The sequence below is a fragment of the Myotis brandtii genome, unplaced genomic scaffold (assembly GCF_000412655.1).
Source record: "Myotis brandtii unplaced genomic scaffold, ASM41265v1 scaffold612, whole genome shotgun sequence".
In the NCBI taxonomy this organism is placed as follows: domain Eukaryota; kingdom Metazoa; phylum Chordata; class Mammalia; order Chiroptera; family Vespertilionidae; genus Myotis; species Myotis brandtii.
In genome coordinates, this window is record NW_005370328.1 from 38,251 (window position 1) to 54,998 (window position 16,748).

Consider the following 16,748-nt stretch of genomic DNA (forward strand, 5'->3'; position numbering starts at 1 on the left):
TTCTACCACCTCCACATCTTTATTTTAAGAACTCGTTCTCTTTTAAATTACAGTCAGGATGGATTTCCCCACCCCTCTCCCAAGCAAACCACAGGCCACCCAGACGAGCTCTATTTGCACATTTTAAGGAAGAAAATAAAATAATAACAATAATGAAACCACAACATCTTTTGTTTTCGATGGTGCTCAGATGCATCTCTTAACAGAGCAGCTGTGCTTCTGTGGCATTTAAAAAAAAACAACACTTTCAATCTAGTTTTGAGGCATTGTAAATTTCACTTCAGCACTGAGGTTTCTTACCCAACCAGCCCAGGAAGGCAACTGAACTTGCCGTGCCTATCTCGAGTTTAGGGTTTGGGGCTAATTAAGTTCATCTCCAGGGGTTTCTAGCTCCTTGTTGCAGATGTTGTCGTTTTAAGCTTTGACTTTCCTCCTGGAAAGTAATCCATCACCTCGGACCCACCATCACGGAGTACACCCCAGCTCGCTCGCTCTCTCTCGCTCTCTCTCACGCTCTCGCTTTCTCCCTCTCTTTTGCACGAAAGGGTTTTCTTGCCCAGCTCCCCGCAGCCGGGACAGAGGTGCTATTTCCAGCAGCTGCAATGGAGGGAGGTGATGGCCCGAGGGCACCCTGAGCCCTGGGCGAGAGGCAGTTAAACCAGCCCTATTTCCAGCCAGAGGAGTGACCAGCATCAGGCCACTGAGATGCTGCAGTGGAGGCAGGCGTTGCAAGCAAAGGTTGGGGATCCTGGCCGGAGACCGGTCGGCGGGAGGGCACGGCCCCTGCAACCTCATGGGCCTCAGAAAAGTCACTAGCGCGCGAAAGGGCGTCACTCTTTCTAGGGTCGCTTCCAACTTTGCTGCAATTCCGATTGGACTGGCCCCATTCCAACCGCGGCCCAGGTCCAAACTCCGGGGTCCAGGGGATGCATTCGGGACTCACCCCAGGCCGCCTACCCCCGAAGAAGGCGCGACCCTCGGGGTGGGCGCGGGGTGCAGAACTGGGCGGCCTGCGGGCCCTCCCGGTTTCCCGGGGTGTCCACGACCCGCATTCGCAGCACTTGGAGGCCAGGTGTGCGGGGGCCGGCGGGGCGAAGGCGAGACTGGGAAGTCGGTTTTCCCGCGGATTCCCACCCGAGCGAGCCTCACGGCTCCTTCCTCTCTTATCCAGCAAGGTCGGCGGCTCGACTCTAAATTGCGCCTTGGCCCGCGCGCCCAGGGCCCTCCCAGGCGCTCGGCTTCATTGCGCCCTGGCCGATCTGGAGCGCCCGGAGGGTAACTCGAAAAGGGACACCATTGGAACGACCCCCTGCCTACCCCTCCCCACCCCCACCCCCAACACACACACACTCTCTCTCTCTCTCTTCCCCAGGCCCAGGCCTCATTTCTCCCCGCCTCTTGCCCTCGTGTGAGCCCGCAAGCTCCCCTCCTCCTCGCTCCCCACCCTGCAACCGAGAAAGCAGCAGGAAACCCGGGCCCGCCGGAGTGCAGGCCACCTCCTGTTTTGTTGATGGGCTCCAACTCGGACTAAATGAGCGGATGTGCCTGCGAGATTGGTCTCAAAATAGAAGCTGCCTTAGTATTTTAGGATACTGCCGAAATCCTTATTTCTTCCGGAGAAAAACTCTATAATGACTCCTAGCACTTCCCCTTTTCATATTTGTGCAACTTTATCTCCACCGACAAGTTGCTCGGGTGACGCAAATCCGCCCCTGTGTATTGCAACGACCAAAATAAATGCGCGGAAATCTATCCCCTTCGAGCAAGGAAAATATAAATATGCAGCTGCGACTTTCCCCTTTCATCTTGGCTTTCCGAGCGGCTCAGAACGAGCTGGTGGAAGAGCAATTGAGCGGGGCAGGCGGGCGGGCTGGCAGGCTCTGGGGGCAGAGGCGAGGGCTCCCGGGCCTGGGCGCCACAGCTGCCCCCAGGAGTGAAGAGGACCTGAATGAACTGAATGAACTTGAGCTTAAACGTGGCTACGATGTCTTTGGGGGAAAGCTCATTTGTAAAGATGATTTCGTCTAACCCGGCATAGCTGCACCAGCAAAGCACAACCCACAATAAGAGCGATGGAAAGAGTTCTTTATACTGAAAGGTTCATCATTAAACAGCTTTTGCAGGGGTTGCTGGTCAATTCTGGTGACTGTCTTTAATGCATATGATACTCCCTTCTATATTCCTGGGTAGACACAGCTAAAGTATTACCCCACCCTGGGGATGCAAGGTGCCATCTTAGGTCGGTTTTATAACGTAACAATGTGATCTACGAGGATTTAGGGTCGGAAGGAGGGGCCTACGTCAGAGGTGTATGCATTGCTTGAAGCGAGAGATGGATCCCATCACCCTTGGGTTGTCTTCAGAGCCTCCATACTTAAATCAGTGCAAATTCTTGCCCTAAATCTGGGGACCCAGATAACACACCATTTGAGCATAAAAGCTCAACGAGAGTAAATGCTAAGCTTTGCTCATCACAGTCACAGAACCCTGCAAGGGCTCAGCTGTCTGGATCTGCTCTCTGCTTTTGTCTTTTCTTATAGATTCTGGGCAAAATAACGTATGAGGCCGTTGCTCTATAGAACGAGACCCCCCCCCCTTTCATTTTAAATATTCTTTCAAATATGGTGCTTTCTGGTTTCCAAGAAAGAGATGGAAACAATTTTATCTCCACAGTGAGGAGGAGAAAGAGACACAGCACACGCAGCCGTGTGAGGATATGAGAGATGTTCGGCCATGTTGGCATCCGCATATATTCTGCCAGTCACTCCGCCAGCTGAATGAATGCTGGGCCCAGTGCTAGGGTTTCGTGGTAGATGTGGGACTTCTGTGCCTTGTGGATGTCAGATATTGTAGTTTAGGACTCTAGAGACTCCCCCACTATCTCCCCCATCCCCACACACACTCTTTGGATTACACTAAGTAGGCTACCACTTCCTTTTCCTGGAGACGTTAGTATTCCAGAACTATTAGTATATTGAGTTCCTGAGTTTGGGGAAGATAGACTTTGATATGGGGTAAGAAAGGCAAACAACAGTGTGACAAGACCACAAGGTCCAAAGTCACTTGATTTAGTCCTTTTCCTTTTTCTGATCTCCCAGGTGTGGCACATTCACAGGCGGCATCTCTTTATGTGGCCACAGCCCTGCCCTTGACCCCTGGGGCACCAGGTCCCAGCATCCCCTCCATCCCATGAGGAGCCCACCGAGGACCAAAAGTCGGTTCTCTGCTGACACCTGCTGGGCCATCTCGGCATTGCTGTCTGGCAGCTGGCAGCCTTGTGATGCAAGCAGGCTCTTTCTTTGGAGAAAAGGCGGGTTTGTATGATGTGTTTAAAATCGCCGGACGGGGTGAGGGGAGCTGTCACCCTTCAGTAGTAACAACTAACGTTTGACAGATCTCAAGGCCCGTTTACCCGTTTACGTGTGCTATCGCCAGCAGAACACAGCATAGGGACGCAGAGGCGATTTGAGTTTATCATCGTGATTTCAGTTTAGGAAGTTGATCCTCAGAGAGGTTAAGTGGCCTGCCCGAGGCTGCCTCGTTAGGAAATGGTGTTCCAAAGAGATCAGGCCACACTTTCTGACTCACCAGCCAAAATTCCACCCCTCGGCCAATCTCTTTAGGGCAGTGGTTCTCAACCTTCCTGATGCCGCGACCCTTTAATACAGTTCCTCATGTTGTGGTGACCCCCAACCACCAAATTATTTTCGTTGCTACTTCATCACTGTCATTTTGCTACTGTTATGAATCGTCATGTAAATATCTGATACGCAGGATGTATTTTCATTGTTACAATTTGAACATCATTAACGCATAGTGATTAATCACAAAAACAATATGTAATTATAGATGTGTTTTCCGATGGTCTTAGGCGACCCCTGTGAAAGGGTCGTTCAACCCCCAAAGGGCTCTCGACCCACAGGTTGGCGACCCACAGGTTGAGAACCGCTGCTTTAGGGGAAACAGTTTATTCGGAAGGAAATCTCTCTGCCCTCAGTCAGGATATACATTGGTTCCAGGCAAAGGGGCTGGGGAATGGAACTCTATCCCACAGATGGTCCCGGGAACACTGTTCAACAAGGGCAGGTCGGCGACCACATCATTCATTTGTGTCTCGAGGTATTAGGAAGACCCTAATTCACACTGGGGCTCGCCAGGTTTCTCTTCCCTTCCTCCCAGTGGCCATTTTGATGGAGAGGAGACAGAAGGGAGTTCTGAGAATGAGAACTCTGTGTGGGAGCACTGGACACGGGTTCCCTGCCGGCTGCTAAAGAGGGAGATTGGAGGTGGCGTTTTAGAGTTTTTAAAGTAGGGTCTGTTCTCTCTGTCCACGTCTGTTGAAAGTGTGAGAAGGGAGAAGAGCTAGGTACTCCACACCCTGGAACCCTGCCCACCAGCACCCAATAGTTTTGTAGGATTTCAATGCCCTAGTTCAGTGGTCGGCAAACTGCGGCTCGGCAAACCTCGGCTCGTGAGCCACATGCGGCTCTTTGGCCCCTTGAATGTGGCTCTTCCACAAAATACCGACTTCTGCGCATGGGCCACCAAGTTTCAATCGCACTGTACGTGCACGCCCACACGTGGGGGGTATTTTGTGGAAGAGCCGCACTGAAGGGGCCAAAGAGCCGCATGTGGCTCTCGAGCCGCGGTTTGCCGACCACAGCCCTAGTTGACTACAAATAAGTAGTTCACTTTTGAAGTTCATAGCCACCCACCAATATATCTGTATTGTAGGTATTTGCATAGGTACAGGTATTTTGTGGTCAGTGGCCCTTTTGTCTGAGTATCTATATATATAAAAGGCTAAGTGACCGACCATACATCCGTCTGACCGGCCGACCGGCCGGCCGGTACATATGACGCACACTGGCAATTTAAAAATAAACGTTGACTCATGCATGCACAATACCTATAAATCTCTCACTGGTGCCAATCCCATGCGCGTGTTTCGATCTTACATTGTCAATCGTGAATTTGGTTGACACTTCCATTATAGAGAAAGGGCGAATAGCAATATTAAAATATTTCTTCTAATTAATTTCCTTTCAATGTGCACAAATCCGTGCACCAGGCCACTAGTTGGGTATAAAAATGCCCCTAATACTAGTTTCCATGGACCCTGAAAGAGAATCAGAATTATAAAGAAGGAGAAAGGCAAGTCTGGGGTCACAGAGGACTTCAGTGGGACCAGCATCCTGCTAAACTGTGTCCACCTAGCTCAACCTGGTTACAGAAACTTTGTTCCCTGGACTAAAGCTTGGGGTGGGGGGTGTAGATGGAGACCAAGGCAAGAATTTAAGCTGTCTAGGTGGTAGAACTGGCAGGCTAGTCAGTGACTTCACCTTTAACAGTCCCTACTATAAAAAACATTGTAGCCCTAGCCAGTTTGGCTCAGTGGATAGAGCATCGGCCTGCAGACTGAAGGGTCCCAGGTTCGATCCGGCCAAGGGCACATGCCTGGGTTGTGGGCTCGATCCTCAGTGGGGGGCGTGCAGGAGGCAGCCGACCAATGATTCTCTCTCATCATTGATGTTTCTATCTCTCTATCCGTCTCCCTTCCTCTCTGAAATCAATAAAAATATACTTAAAAAACAAACAAACATTGTAATAGAACATGTGTACAACTGTATTCAGTCACAAATTTATAGACAGAGCACCCAAAGATAAGTTAACGCCCAGCTTTATGGTTAGTTTTTCTCTTGTGTGGCTGCTTCCCTCACCAGGCGATGCTGACAATTTGTGCATGACCCTTCAAAGTGATCAGTCACGTTTGAGTTTAGACTTTTGAACACAGGGCTAACGGCTGTGTCTGTTTGTAACTGGGCACACATACCTGAGCTGTTAGGTTCAAAACAGAGTATTTGCAAGTGATTTGGAATGCCCATAAGCCTGTTGAAGGAGGCAAGGTTTGGAACAGAATAGTGCTACTTCCATATCCTCACTTTGTAGAAAATAAAACACGATGAAGATCCATTTCAACTTCAGGGGGTTCATCTGATGTTTCACTGAGTGGTCAGCTTTAACAGCGCTGTGACAAATCACATTTCCACTATCAATTATGACATTACTCTTCTTCCCACATCCCCACCAGCAATAGATGTCACCGTCCTTTCGACTTTCACCAATCTGATATTATTCTCTCAATTTGCATTTCCCTGACTTCTGCTGGGAGGGCCCGATTTGCCTATTCTCTGACACAGTAGATGGCCTTATTCATTCATGCTTGCTTCCCTAATTGGTAAAAACACAGATAACTCTTCAAGTGCCCTACCTCCTCCCCTCCCCCATTCCCAATGGGGCCAAGTCAGGAGGAGCCCCAAACGCTGGAGCCCTCCACACCAGCCTGCAACCTCTCTCAGCATTCGGGGCACACGGAGCACATGGCACCTCCAGTATCAGGCTGCCCATGATCAGAATTCAATGAGTGACATAGTCTGTGTCCAATTCACATGTGCAACTGACAAGAACACCCATGGCTGATACGCATGTGCCCGTGCATTGCCAAACTCGAATCGCCCTGAATACTCACAATATTCTAGCAACGAGGTGTAGCTTGGAAACAGGCCTAGGAAAATGTTGATTCCAACCGTTTATTCACCCTCCACTCTTGCCCTGAGTCATAACATCCGGGTCACCCTTTTCCATGGCAACCTGAGAGTGGCGTCTATTCTGATCGAGGGCAGAGCCCCAACTCCAGCTCCATGACTGGGGCTCTGAAAATGCCTCCCTGTTTCAGATGTTTCCTCCTTTCCCCACCCCACCCTTCTTCCCACAGAGCCCCGGGTGTGATGGAGAATTCCACCGGTAGGTGACACCTCAGGGTCTCAAGCAGCCTGAGGGCTCATTTTAAAAGCCTCCTTTAAAAGAAAAACAGCCCGGCCAGAGTGGCTCAGTGGTTGAGCATCAATCTATGAACCAGGAGGTCGCATTCGATTCCTGGTGAGGGCACATGCCTGGTTGCAGGCCCGATCCCCAGTGTGGAGGGTGAAGGAGGCAGCCGATCAATGATGCTCTCTCATCATTGATGTTTCTATCTCTCTCTCCCTCTCCCTTCCTCTCAGAAATCAATAAAAAAAATACGTGTGTGTGTGTGTGTGTGTGAGTGTGTATTTAAAATATATATCAGAGAAGAAGGGAGAGGGAGAGGGAGATAGAAACATCAGTGATGATGAGAAAGCATTGATATGCTGCGTACTCCCCACTGGGGACCCCAAGAAGGCATGTGCCCTGACCAGAAATTGAACCGTGACCTCCTGGTTCATAGGTCGATGCCCAACCACTGAGCCACACAGCCCAGCCGGTTCCCGAAGGCAGGTGTCCTGAACAGCAGGAAGCTCAACACGGATACGGCCTGTTTTCCCAATCTGCTGGGAAGTAAACAGGTTTTCGCCACCCTCCCCCTGCCTTCTCCTCTCTGTCCCTCCCCCACAACATGTGTAATTTAGTCATGAAGGTCACGGCGAATCTTCTGAAATTTCTCTTAGAATTTTCCAAACCAGTTGCCAAGCTCTCGGGGTCAGTCTCCAGGGAGGACTCCGCTCAGCACTTCCAGACATTATCTCACCCGACCCTCGGATCAAGCCCGGGAGGGAGCTGTCCTTGGCGTTTCCATTTTACTTGGGGAACAAAGTTTTAATTGGTCAAGGAACTTGTCTGAGGTCACAGTTCGTGGTGATGCACACTGGATTCGAACACTTTTTTTTTGCCACCAAGGCCCTTGTCCATCTCTTTTCCAGTCTCTCTGTGTCCTTATTCTTTCTATACTTCAAAAATGAAGTAGAAATTAAGACATGATGAATAAAATTAAAATAAATAACTCTATATATGAATGCCAAGAAAACTAAAAGGTGTACTAGAAAACGTCTAACACAAAATAAGGCAGTAATAGAGGAACAGAGAAACAAAATCAACGTGAGACCTGTAGAAAACAAAAAGATGGTAATTATATTAATTAGTAATTATATTAGTAATTATATTAATGGCAATGGATTAAACACTCCAATATGCAGAAATCAGCAGAATGGATTTTTTTTTAAAAAAAAAAATATGTTCTATGCTACCTACAAAAAAAATCCTTGAGATTCAAAGACATAAACAAATTGAAAGGAAAAATAGTTTTAAAAAAATATATCTTTTTCGAGTTGCTCTACTAATATTCGACCAAACGGACATTATGACAAAAATTATTACTAGAGCCAAAGACAGACATTTTATGATGATAAAAGGGTCAATCCATCAAGAAGACATAATTATAATCACATATGCACTTAACAACAGAGCCCCAAAATACATGTAGCAAAAAGTGACAGGATTTGAAGGAAGAAATAAATAGTCCCACAGTAATAGTTGAAGCCTGGAACAGCCCACCTTTAACAATGGATAGACTTAGACAGAAGATCGGTGTGGAAAACGGAGACTTGAATAGCACTATAAATCAACCAGACCTAACAGACATCTATAAAACACTCAACCCAACAATAGAAGAATATACATTCTTCTCAAGTGCACATGGAATATTTTCCAGGGCAGACCACATGTTAGACCATAAAACAAGTCTCATAAATTTAAAAGGATTTAAGTCATAAGAAGTCTGTTCTCCAACCACATGAAGCTAGAAATCAATAACAGACAGAAATTTGGGAAATACATTAATATGTGAAAGTTAAACAACATGCTCCCAAATACACCAATGGGTAAAAAAAAGAAAGAAATCACATGGGAAAATAGAGAATATTTTGAGATAAATGACTATGAAAATAGAACATACCAAAACTTACGAGGTATAGCAAACGTGATGCTTAGAGGAAAATGCATGGCTATAAACGTCTATATAAACATATCTATTTTTTTAAAGAAAGATCTCAAGTCAATAACCTAACCTTTCACCTTAAGACTCTGGAAAATGAAGACAAAACTAAGTCCAAAGCTGGCAGAAGAAAGGAAATAATATTAGAGCAGAAATAAATGAAATAGAAAATTAAAAAATAGAAAAAATTCAATAAAAACAAAAGTTGGCTTTTTGATAAGATCAGTAAAAATTGACAAACCACCTGGCCAGCATGGCTCAGTGGTTGAGCATCGACCTATGAACCAGGAGGTCACAGTTCGATTCCTGGTCAGGGTACATGCTCAGGTTGTGAGCTCAATTCCCAGTGTGTGTGTGCAGGAGGCAGTCAATCAATGATTCTCTCTCATCATTGATATTTCTATCTCTCTCTCCCTCTCCCTTCCTCTCTGAAATCAATAAAAATATATTTTTAAAAATGTGACAAACCTTTAGCTAGACTGACCAAGAAAAAAAAAGAAAAGTCTCAAATTACTAAAATCAGGAGCAAAAGAAATGACACTACTACTGACCTTAAAAATACAAATAATTATAAGGGAATATTATGAACAATTACATGCCAACAAAATTAGATAAAATAGATGAAATGGACAGAATTCTAGAAAGACACAGCTGCCAAAATTGACTCATGAAGAAATAGAAAATCTGAATAGATATATAATCCAGCAACAGGTGTTCTAATTTTTTAAATGTTCCTACAAATAGTGAATTGTCTCTGTTGAATACCAAATTTTATACATATCTTTTAGCTATATATATATTCTTATCTATAATAATAAAAGCATAATATGCTAATTAGACCAGACCTCCTTCGAGATGAAGCAGGGGCTGCGAGGGAAGCCTGGGTCCCGGGCCCCGGGGGGCCAGAGGGAAGCCAGTGCCAGCAGCTGGGGTAAGGAAGGCCTACTCTTGCACGAATTTCGTGCATCGGGCCTCTAGTATTTTAATAATGATCTATATTATAAAAGGCCTGTGGCCCTTATGACCAAAGACCGGCGTGGGTAGGCGGGGCTGCACACACAGGTGGGCGGGGCTGTGTGATTTTGCTCGCTGGGCTTCTAGTATAATTATAATGAATGATTATGCTATTATATATTGCTACTCATTTTTGCACATTTAATCTTGTTTTTTATGTTATCTTTACCAGTTTCTCCTTACATTTCTATTGGTTTTATTTTGTATATTTTGAAGCTGTTGTTAGATGCGGAGGTTAACAACTTTTTCATGGACTATACTTTGAATCAATATGAATCTGTCTCCTTTTCCTTTTAGGTATATATCTCAGGGTGATCTTGTTAGTCTTAGAAAAGTACTACTATTGGGATAGTTTACAGGTCAGATAGATGTATATAGAGAGAGATAGAAATATAGTTATATATTTATATATATAGTCTATCTATTATAGTGTCACAGAACTCACATGTGTGTGTGTGTGTGTGTGTGTGTGTGTGTGTGTGTTCACTGAACCCAATCTTCTATAATATCCAGACTTCCTTTTTCCCTGGATATATTTCAATATGTATTAATACCTGAGAAGCATGAAGTTATTTTAATGAAGAACCTTTAGGTAATGGAATCAGCACTTTATATTTCAAGAAGAACGACTATTTTCCAACGGGGTCTTTCTATCTTTACACGGAGCCTTCCTTCCCGCTGCTAGGCCTTGCCAAGGGCACTTGGACAACGGCCCTGGGATGTTCATGGGAATTACACCCAAAGCAGGCTTCCCATCAAGCGGCCTCGTACCGTTGCTGCATACGTATTTGTTCCCTGGATGGAGAAGGAACTCTCCTCTCTCTCATGGACCACGTTCTTCATGTTTCCGCCATTCTCCATCTCGAGGTGTCTTGTCTTTCTCTCTCTCCCACCCCCCCCGCCTTCTGATTTTCTCCACCATCCTTCTCCCAGCTGGTCTGATGAAGTTATTCCCAACAAGCCCTCTGAATGTGCCTCCTCTGGGGCCTCCCTCCTGAGAAATTAGGTGGCTGTGTCAGTTGCCTCGATGCCTATTTTTACTCGGGTGTTTGTCCGGCGGCTGACGTGGGTTATCAGTCCCTCCAAAGGCCCATTGTCCGGCACTTCAAGAAGAATGTTGTTATATTGACTGTGAGTGCGTCAGCCCGGCTCCCTCTGGAGGAACTCTTGGATGAAATTAGATAATTTCCATTAAGAGACCGCGCATTATTAGTCCCCGGTGCCAAACGGGAGAATGAGCCAAGATGACTATTTCTGGCCAGGCTCACCTCAGGAAGGAACCTTCTCGGCTTTAATGGGATTTTGCTATTGTTGGTTGCCTTCTGTTTGACACTCGGCCAGGCTCGGGTTGGAAATTGTTTAGAAAGCTGCATGAAATATAATAGAACCCCAGCCATTTGCTGAGGCACATTCCTCCACAATGTTTATTTTGAAGAAAGGGGAAAAAAAATATATTGTCCTTGGCAGACAACAATTAAAAAAAAAAAAAAAGAAAGAAAGAAAGCAGTAACTTGAATCTCTGACCATATGCTTCTTGTTACCCGTTGTGTTTAAAAACTCCCGGTTGGTATCAGAGGATTTCACACCGAAGTGATAAATCTCTTGTAATATTTATAAGCATCTTCATTACAGACCCAGGAAGACATTTAAAGTCACCAGCGTCTTCGAGGCTCAGGCTATTTGGAAAGGGTGGGTGAGGAGGAGGGAATCTGAAGGAATATTCCAGGCTCACGCTGGTCCCAGTCTGGGCCCAGATGTCAAGTCCACAGAAATTCCTTTGCCCTGCTACCTAGAAGAAAAAAGGGCGTCGGCCTGCGGACTGAAGGGTCCCAGGTTCGATTCCGGTCAAGGGCATGTACCTTGGTTGCGGGCACATCCCCAGTAGGGGGCGTGCAGGAGGCAGCTGATCGATCTCTCTCATCGATGTTTCTAACTCTCGATACCTCTCCCTTCTTCTCTGTAAAAAATCAATAAAATATATATTTTTTTAAAAAATAACCCAGCCGGTGTGGCGCAGTAAGTGGTTGAGCATCAACCTATGAACCAGGAGGTCACTGTTCCATTCCTGGTCAGGGCACTTGCCCGGGTTGCAGGCTCCATCCCCATTGGGGGGCATACAGGAGGCCTCCTCTGAAAAATTCTCTCTCATCACTGATGTTTCTAACTCTCCATCTCCCTTCCTCTCTGAAATCAATAAAAATATTTTTTAAAAGATAAATAAATATAATAAATAATAAAAGAGCATCAGAGTAAAAAAAAACACACAAAAAAAATCCTTTGCGAGCTGGCTGTGTTCCCAGCAGAGGTCCTCACTGAAGCAGTGCAAGCTTCTCTTCAGCGGTGCGGACCTTGTGAAGAATCAGCCTTTGATCGGAACGGTGGGGTCCTGCTTTTCTGTTTGTTGTTTTGGGTTTTGTCCAGTAAAAGCTGATTTCGTCATCAGAGTTGACTTTTGGGCAGTGCTATGGCACGAACCGTCCTCTAAGGCTATTGCAATTTTGGACATTTTTAAATGAGATTGAAATCCCTAACTTGCTATCTTACAGATTAGCTTAGTTCCCCAGGCTTAGCCTTCCTGTATTGTCCAATAAGATTTTGGGCTAAGTACACGAGAAAAACGGTCAACTGAACAGAACAAAATAAAGCCTAGGGTGGGATTCCAACAGGCAACCCTTGAAAGAGCAACCCACTGCCACTTCTAAGAGTTGCTTGGTTGCGATAAAATCCAGTTTTCCGAGACTGTTTAGAGATAAAGCCTTCAAGTCTAGAAGCCAGTCCCATCCAAGAGCATTTCGATGGCCTCAAACATGCTGCTTCCTTGCAATTATTTGGCGTTAGCCTTGGCCTTTTCCTCTTTAGCCCTTTCAATAAATAATATGAACAACTGAGTCGTGACTGTCAACAACAATGGGGAGAGGGGAAGCAGAGATAATTTAAAAGATAATCGCCAAAGCTAATCACCAAATCAACTCTAGACATAAATGTCATCCTTTTCCCATGAAATCTTTCATCAGAAATGCTGACCCAAGGCCAAAACTGACCCGGGGTGGTGGGAGAGCCTTGCAAAAGAGGAAATGGAGACGTACAATTCCAAGTGCACACCGCTCATACACAGACACTGCTGTGTCCCCGCCTACACAATGGGAAGCCAACAGGCACCGGCAATGAGTCCCATGGGGCAGGTAGAATTCTAAGATGGCCCCCAAATTCCACCCCCAGGTGTACACGTCCTATACAATCCCCACTCCTTGAGTATGGACAGAACCTGTAAACAGGGTAGGATATCACTTGTGGTTAGGGAACATTATACAGCAAAGACGAAGAGACTTTGCAGATGTAATTGAGATCTCAAATCAGTCAATTCTGACTTAATCCAAGGGAGATTATCTTGAGTGGTTCTTATTTAATCACTAGAGGCCCAGTGCACAAATTCGTGCATGGGCGGGGTCCAGCTGGCCTGCCCCAATGGGGTCTGATCGGGGCCGGGCTGGCAGGGGGAGGGGATGCGGGAGGTTGGCCGCCGGCACCACCCCCAACCAGGGTAGAGGGGCCGATCGGCGGCTGCAGTACGCCTCATAGCAACTGAACATTCCGGTTGTTGTGGTCATTCCACTGTTCCGGTCACTTGGCTTTTATATAGAGAGAAGGGAGAAGCCTTAAAAGGAGGACTGGTCCATCCTCAGAAAGGAAAAATTCTCCTGTTGGCCCTGAAGAATATTCTCAAATGCCTGCATTGTGAGAAGTTATCTGCATCTCTTTCTCTTCCGTTCCACCTTTTGCTTTTGCAGGAGTCACGACTGATTCATTTCTGCACCAAGGCCTTGTCCATTACCTCCCACATAGTCAATGATCAATAAGTACTGGCTTGACTGAATTTTCAATTGAGTTGAACAGAACCGCTCTCAGGAGCTATAATTCCGGAACCCCCAAACCAGTAATGACTTTATGGGATCACTTGTTCCTTCCTTCTTGGTAGATCAAGTCAGCCAAGGTCCACGGGTCCCCCAGCCTTGGTTGAAAGATGCCTACATATGGAGTTTGTCCATACCATGCATCAATCGAGCAATTGAACATTGATTTTCTGGGAACGCATTTATCTAATAGATGCCGTGCCACCAAGAGGTAGAAGACAGATGCCTGCCCTCAGGAAGCTGCATGACATCACAGGGAACACTACCCCTTGACGGGGAACTTCTTTTCCCTCTAATATCCCTCCCTCCCTGCTCAAGTTCTGCTCTCGCCCTCTCCTCTGAACTCAGGAGAGACCCTGAGGACAGCTGCTCCCCATCCTCAGCCACCTGACCCTCCCATCGTTAAGGCCCATCACCGAGTCACCTCCCAGCCCTCACCTCCCTCCAGCCCGGCCCCTGGAGCAGGGATATTGATGCTGACCCGCCTGGAAGGGCCAGGGTAAGAAATAACTCATTGAAAAGGCTGCGGGGTGCAAGGCAAGGGCCAGAGAAGGAGGCCACATGGCCTTCCCGCCACTCCATTCATTTTCCAGGGCAAACATCTCTGGACCCCAGCTCTGAAAAGGATGGGGAAGATAAAGTGTGCCTCGCTCGCCGCCTCCTCGGGCTATTTGTTTTCAATGAGGACCCGGCGCTCCTTTCACAGCACATTTGTCATCCGTCCTTTTATTCACGCTGGGTCATTTTCATTGTCTCCTGCTCAGAAATGCTTGATAAGAATCTCGCTGAGTGGCCGTGAGGAAAATCAACAAAGGAACCTGCCATTGTGCCCTCCCCACCCCCATCTCCCCAGCACTTCAAAGCTCTCACAATATCTTATTTTTATTATTTCTTCTTGTTTCCCCCCCAACCGAAGTATGAACAATGTGTTTTGCATCCTAGAATGTCGGTGGGAAAATATATTTCTCATTAGTTGGATCCTGAGCTGCTGACAATGGATAAAAAGATAGAGCCATTCAGGCTAAGATTGGTAAAAATCCGCCCTAACCGGTTTGGCTCAGTGGATAGAGCGTCGGCCTGCAGACTGGAAGATAGAGCCATTCAGGCTAAGACTGGTAAAAGTCCGCCCTAACCGGTTTGGTTCAGTGGATAGAGCCTCAGCCTGCAGACTGAAAGGTCCGGGTTCGATTCTGGTCAAGGGCATGTACCTAGGTTGCAGGCTCCTACCTGGCCGGGGCCCAGGTCAGGGCTCATGCAGGAGGCAACCAATCAAACCTCCTAAATAGTGTACAACAGGGCTGAGTAGACCCACTGCAGGCATCATCCGTAGAAACCAAGGGTTAGGGTGTACATTTCAGAGTCCGTTTTTAAAATCTGGTTACTTCAGACTTCATGTGAGCGCATCTTTGTTTAATAGTAGATGCAATGGAGCTGAGTATTATGAGAGGTGTGGGGAGAGCGGAAAAGAGCCTGCATTCTCATTAGAAAGTCCTGACATGTCCACCAGACCCTACTGTGAAGGAGCCCATAGGGCCCCCTGAATGGGATGGACAATGAGTCCCAAGGTCAAGTGGATTTTAGACTCACCTCACTCGGATCTCTCACTTTACAGACCCCTCTGAACAGGACATAGGGCAGGTGGACAGATCTAGTTCATCAAAGAAAACTGATCATACATCGCACACACCAGGAATTAAGAGGGAATCCTACAGACCTGGCTGGTCTGGCTCAGCGGATAGAGCATCGGCCTGCGGACTGAAGGGTCCCGGGTTCGATTCTGGTCAAGGGCGCATGCTGGGGTTGCGGGCTCGATCCCCAGCAGGGGGGCAAACGGCTCTGTCAATGAGCTCTCTTACTGGGGACTCCACAGTGACCCCAACATTTGGCCTCCACAGTGTGTGGCATGTAGCCTCGGGCTCTTGGCACCGGTAGAGGTGAGCCGACCCCTGGAAGGTCACTGCTGACCCCTGGAAGGTCACTGCTGACCACTGGAAGGACACTGCCAAGGGGAGGGTGCAGGGCCAGGAGCTCGGGCCAGGCTAGGTTTTCAAGACCCGCCTCCAGGCTGTTGTCCCTGAAGAGGAGCTTTTGGGGGGTGGGGGGGAGGGAAGGAGAAGGCCTCAGGCCTGAGCACAAAACAAAAGACAAGGAGGGGAGGAAGCCAATGAAATGGCTTATCTCATCCGCCTCCAGGTTGTCCCTGAAGAGGAGCTTTTGGGGGGTGGGGGGGAGGGAAGGAGAAGGCCTCAGGCCTGAGCACAAAACAAAAGACAAGGAGGGGAGGAAGCCAATGAAATGGCTTATCTCATTTATTTATTTTCCTTCCCCATTTCCGCTTCGGCCCCTTCGGCCCCCATCCCCCTGCCTCTGGTTTCCCGGCCACGATCTAGCTAATAACCTCCCCGCTAGCAAGCCGGCCCCTCTCTGCTCCCCTAATCACTTCTGCAGGCCCGGCCAGGGCCGTATTTACCACTCACAGGATTTCCGTCGGTGATAACCGCAGGCCGGTCACTCCCCAGCTGGCCTCCGGGGCTTGGGGTGTCTATTTACAGCTTGCAAAGCACCCCCAACTCTCCCAAGGATGCGTGGCCTTACATGTCTCCCCTGCACCCCCGGCCTCTTGCCAAGCTCCCCGCTCCCTCATGTCCCCCCTCCCTGGTCTTTTCTGTATGTGGCTGCCCCAAATGGAGAGACGAGAGAGAAGCTTAATATCCTAGGTGGGTCACTCACTCACAAATCTCTAGTCTGACCATGGTGGAGGGGCCTTCAGATGCCACCTGTCCATCAAGGAAGGGGACACAGCGCCCCCTGGTGGCCATCCTCACCGCACACCCCACTGCATTGACCGCTATCAGACTGTGACTTGGAGCACACATTTCAGAAAAGTACACAGGCCGCAAGCTCAGTGAAGTTTCACGAAGTGGACACGGGAGGCAATCAGTGCAAATCAGTAACAGTCTCTCCGACAGCCAGAAGCCCTCTCTCCTGGCCCAGCCCAGCCCCTGCCCCTCTGATCC

General features: G+C 47.7%; 1 protein-coding gene across 1 annotated transcript in view; it reads right to left on the reverse strand.

Moving 5' to 3' along the window:
• The window catches only part of HLX (H2.0-like homeobox), a 16,055-nt gene extending 5,374 nt beyond the window's left edge, over nucleotides 1-10,681 (reverse strand). Inside the window, exon 1 of the mRNA XM_014528043.1 lies at nucleotides 10,592-10,681. Coding sequence (XP_014383529.1) covers nucleotides 10,592-10,681 — 90 coding nt within the window. The remainder of the gene's footprint in view (nucleotides 1-10,591) is intronic.
• Between the last annotated feature and the right edge of the window lie 6,067 nt (nucleotides 10,682-16,748).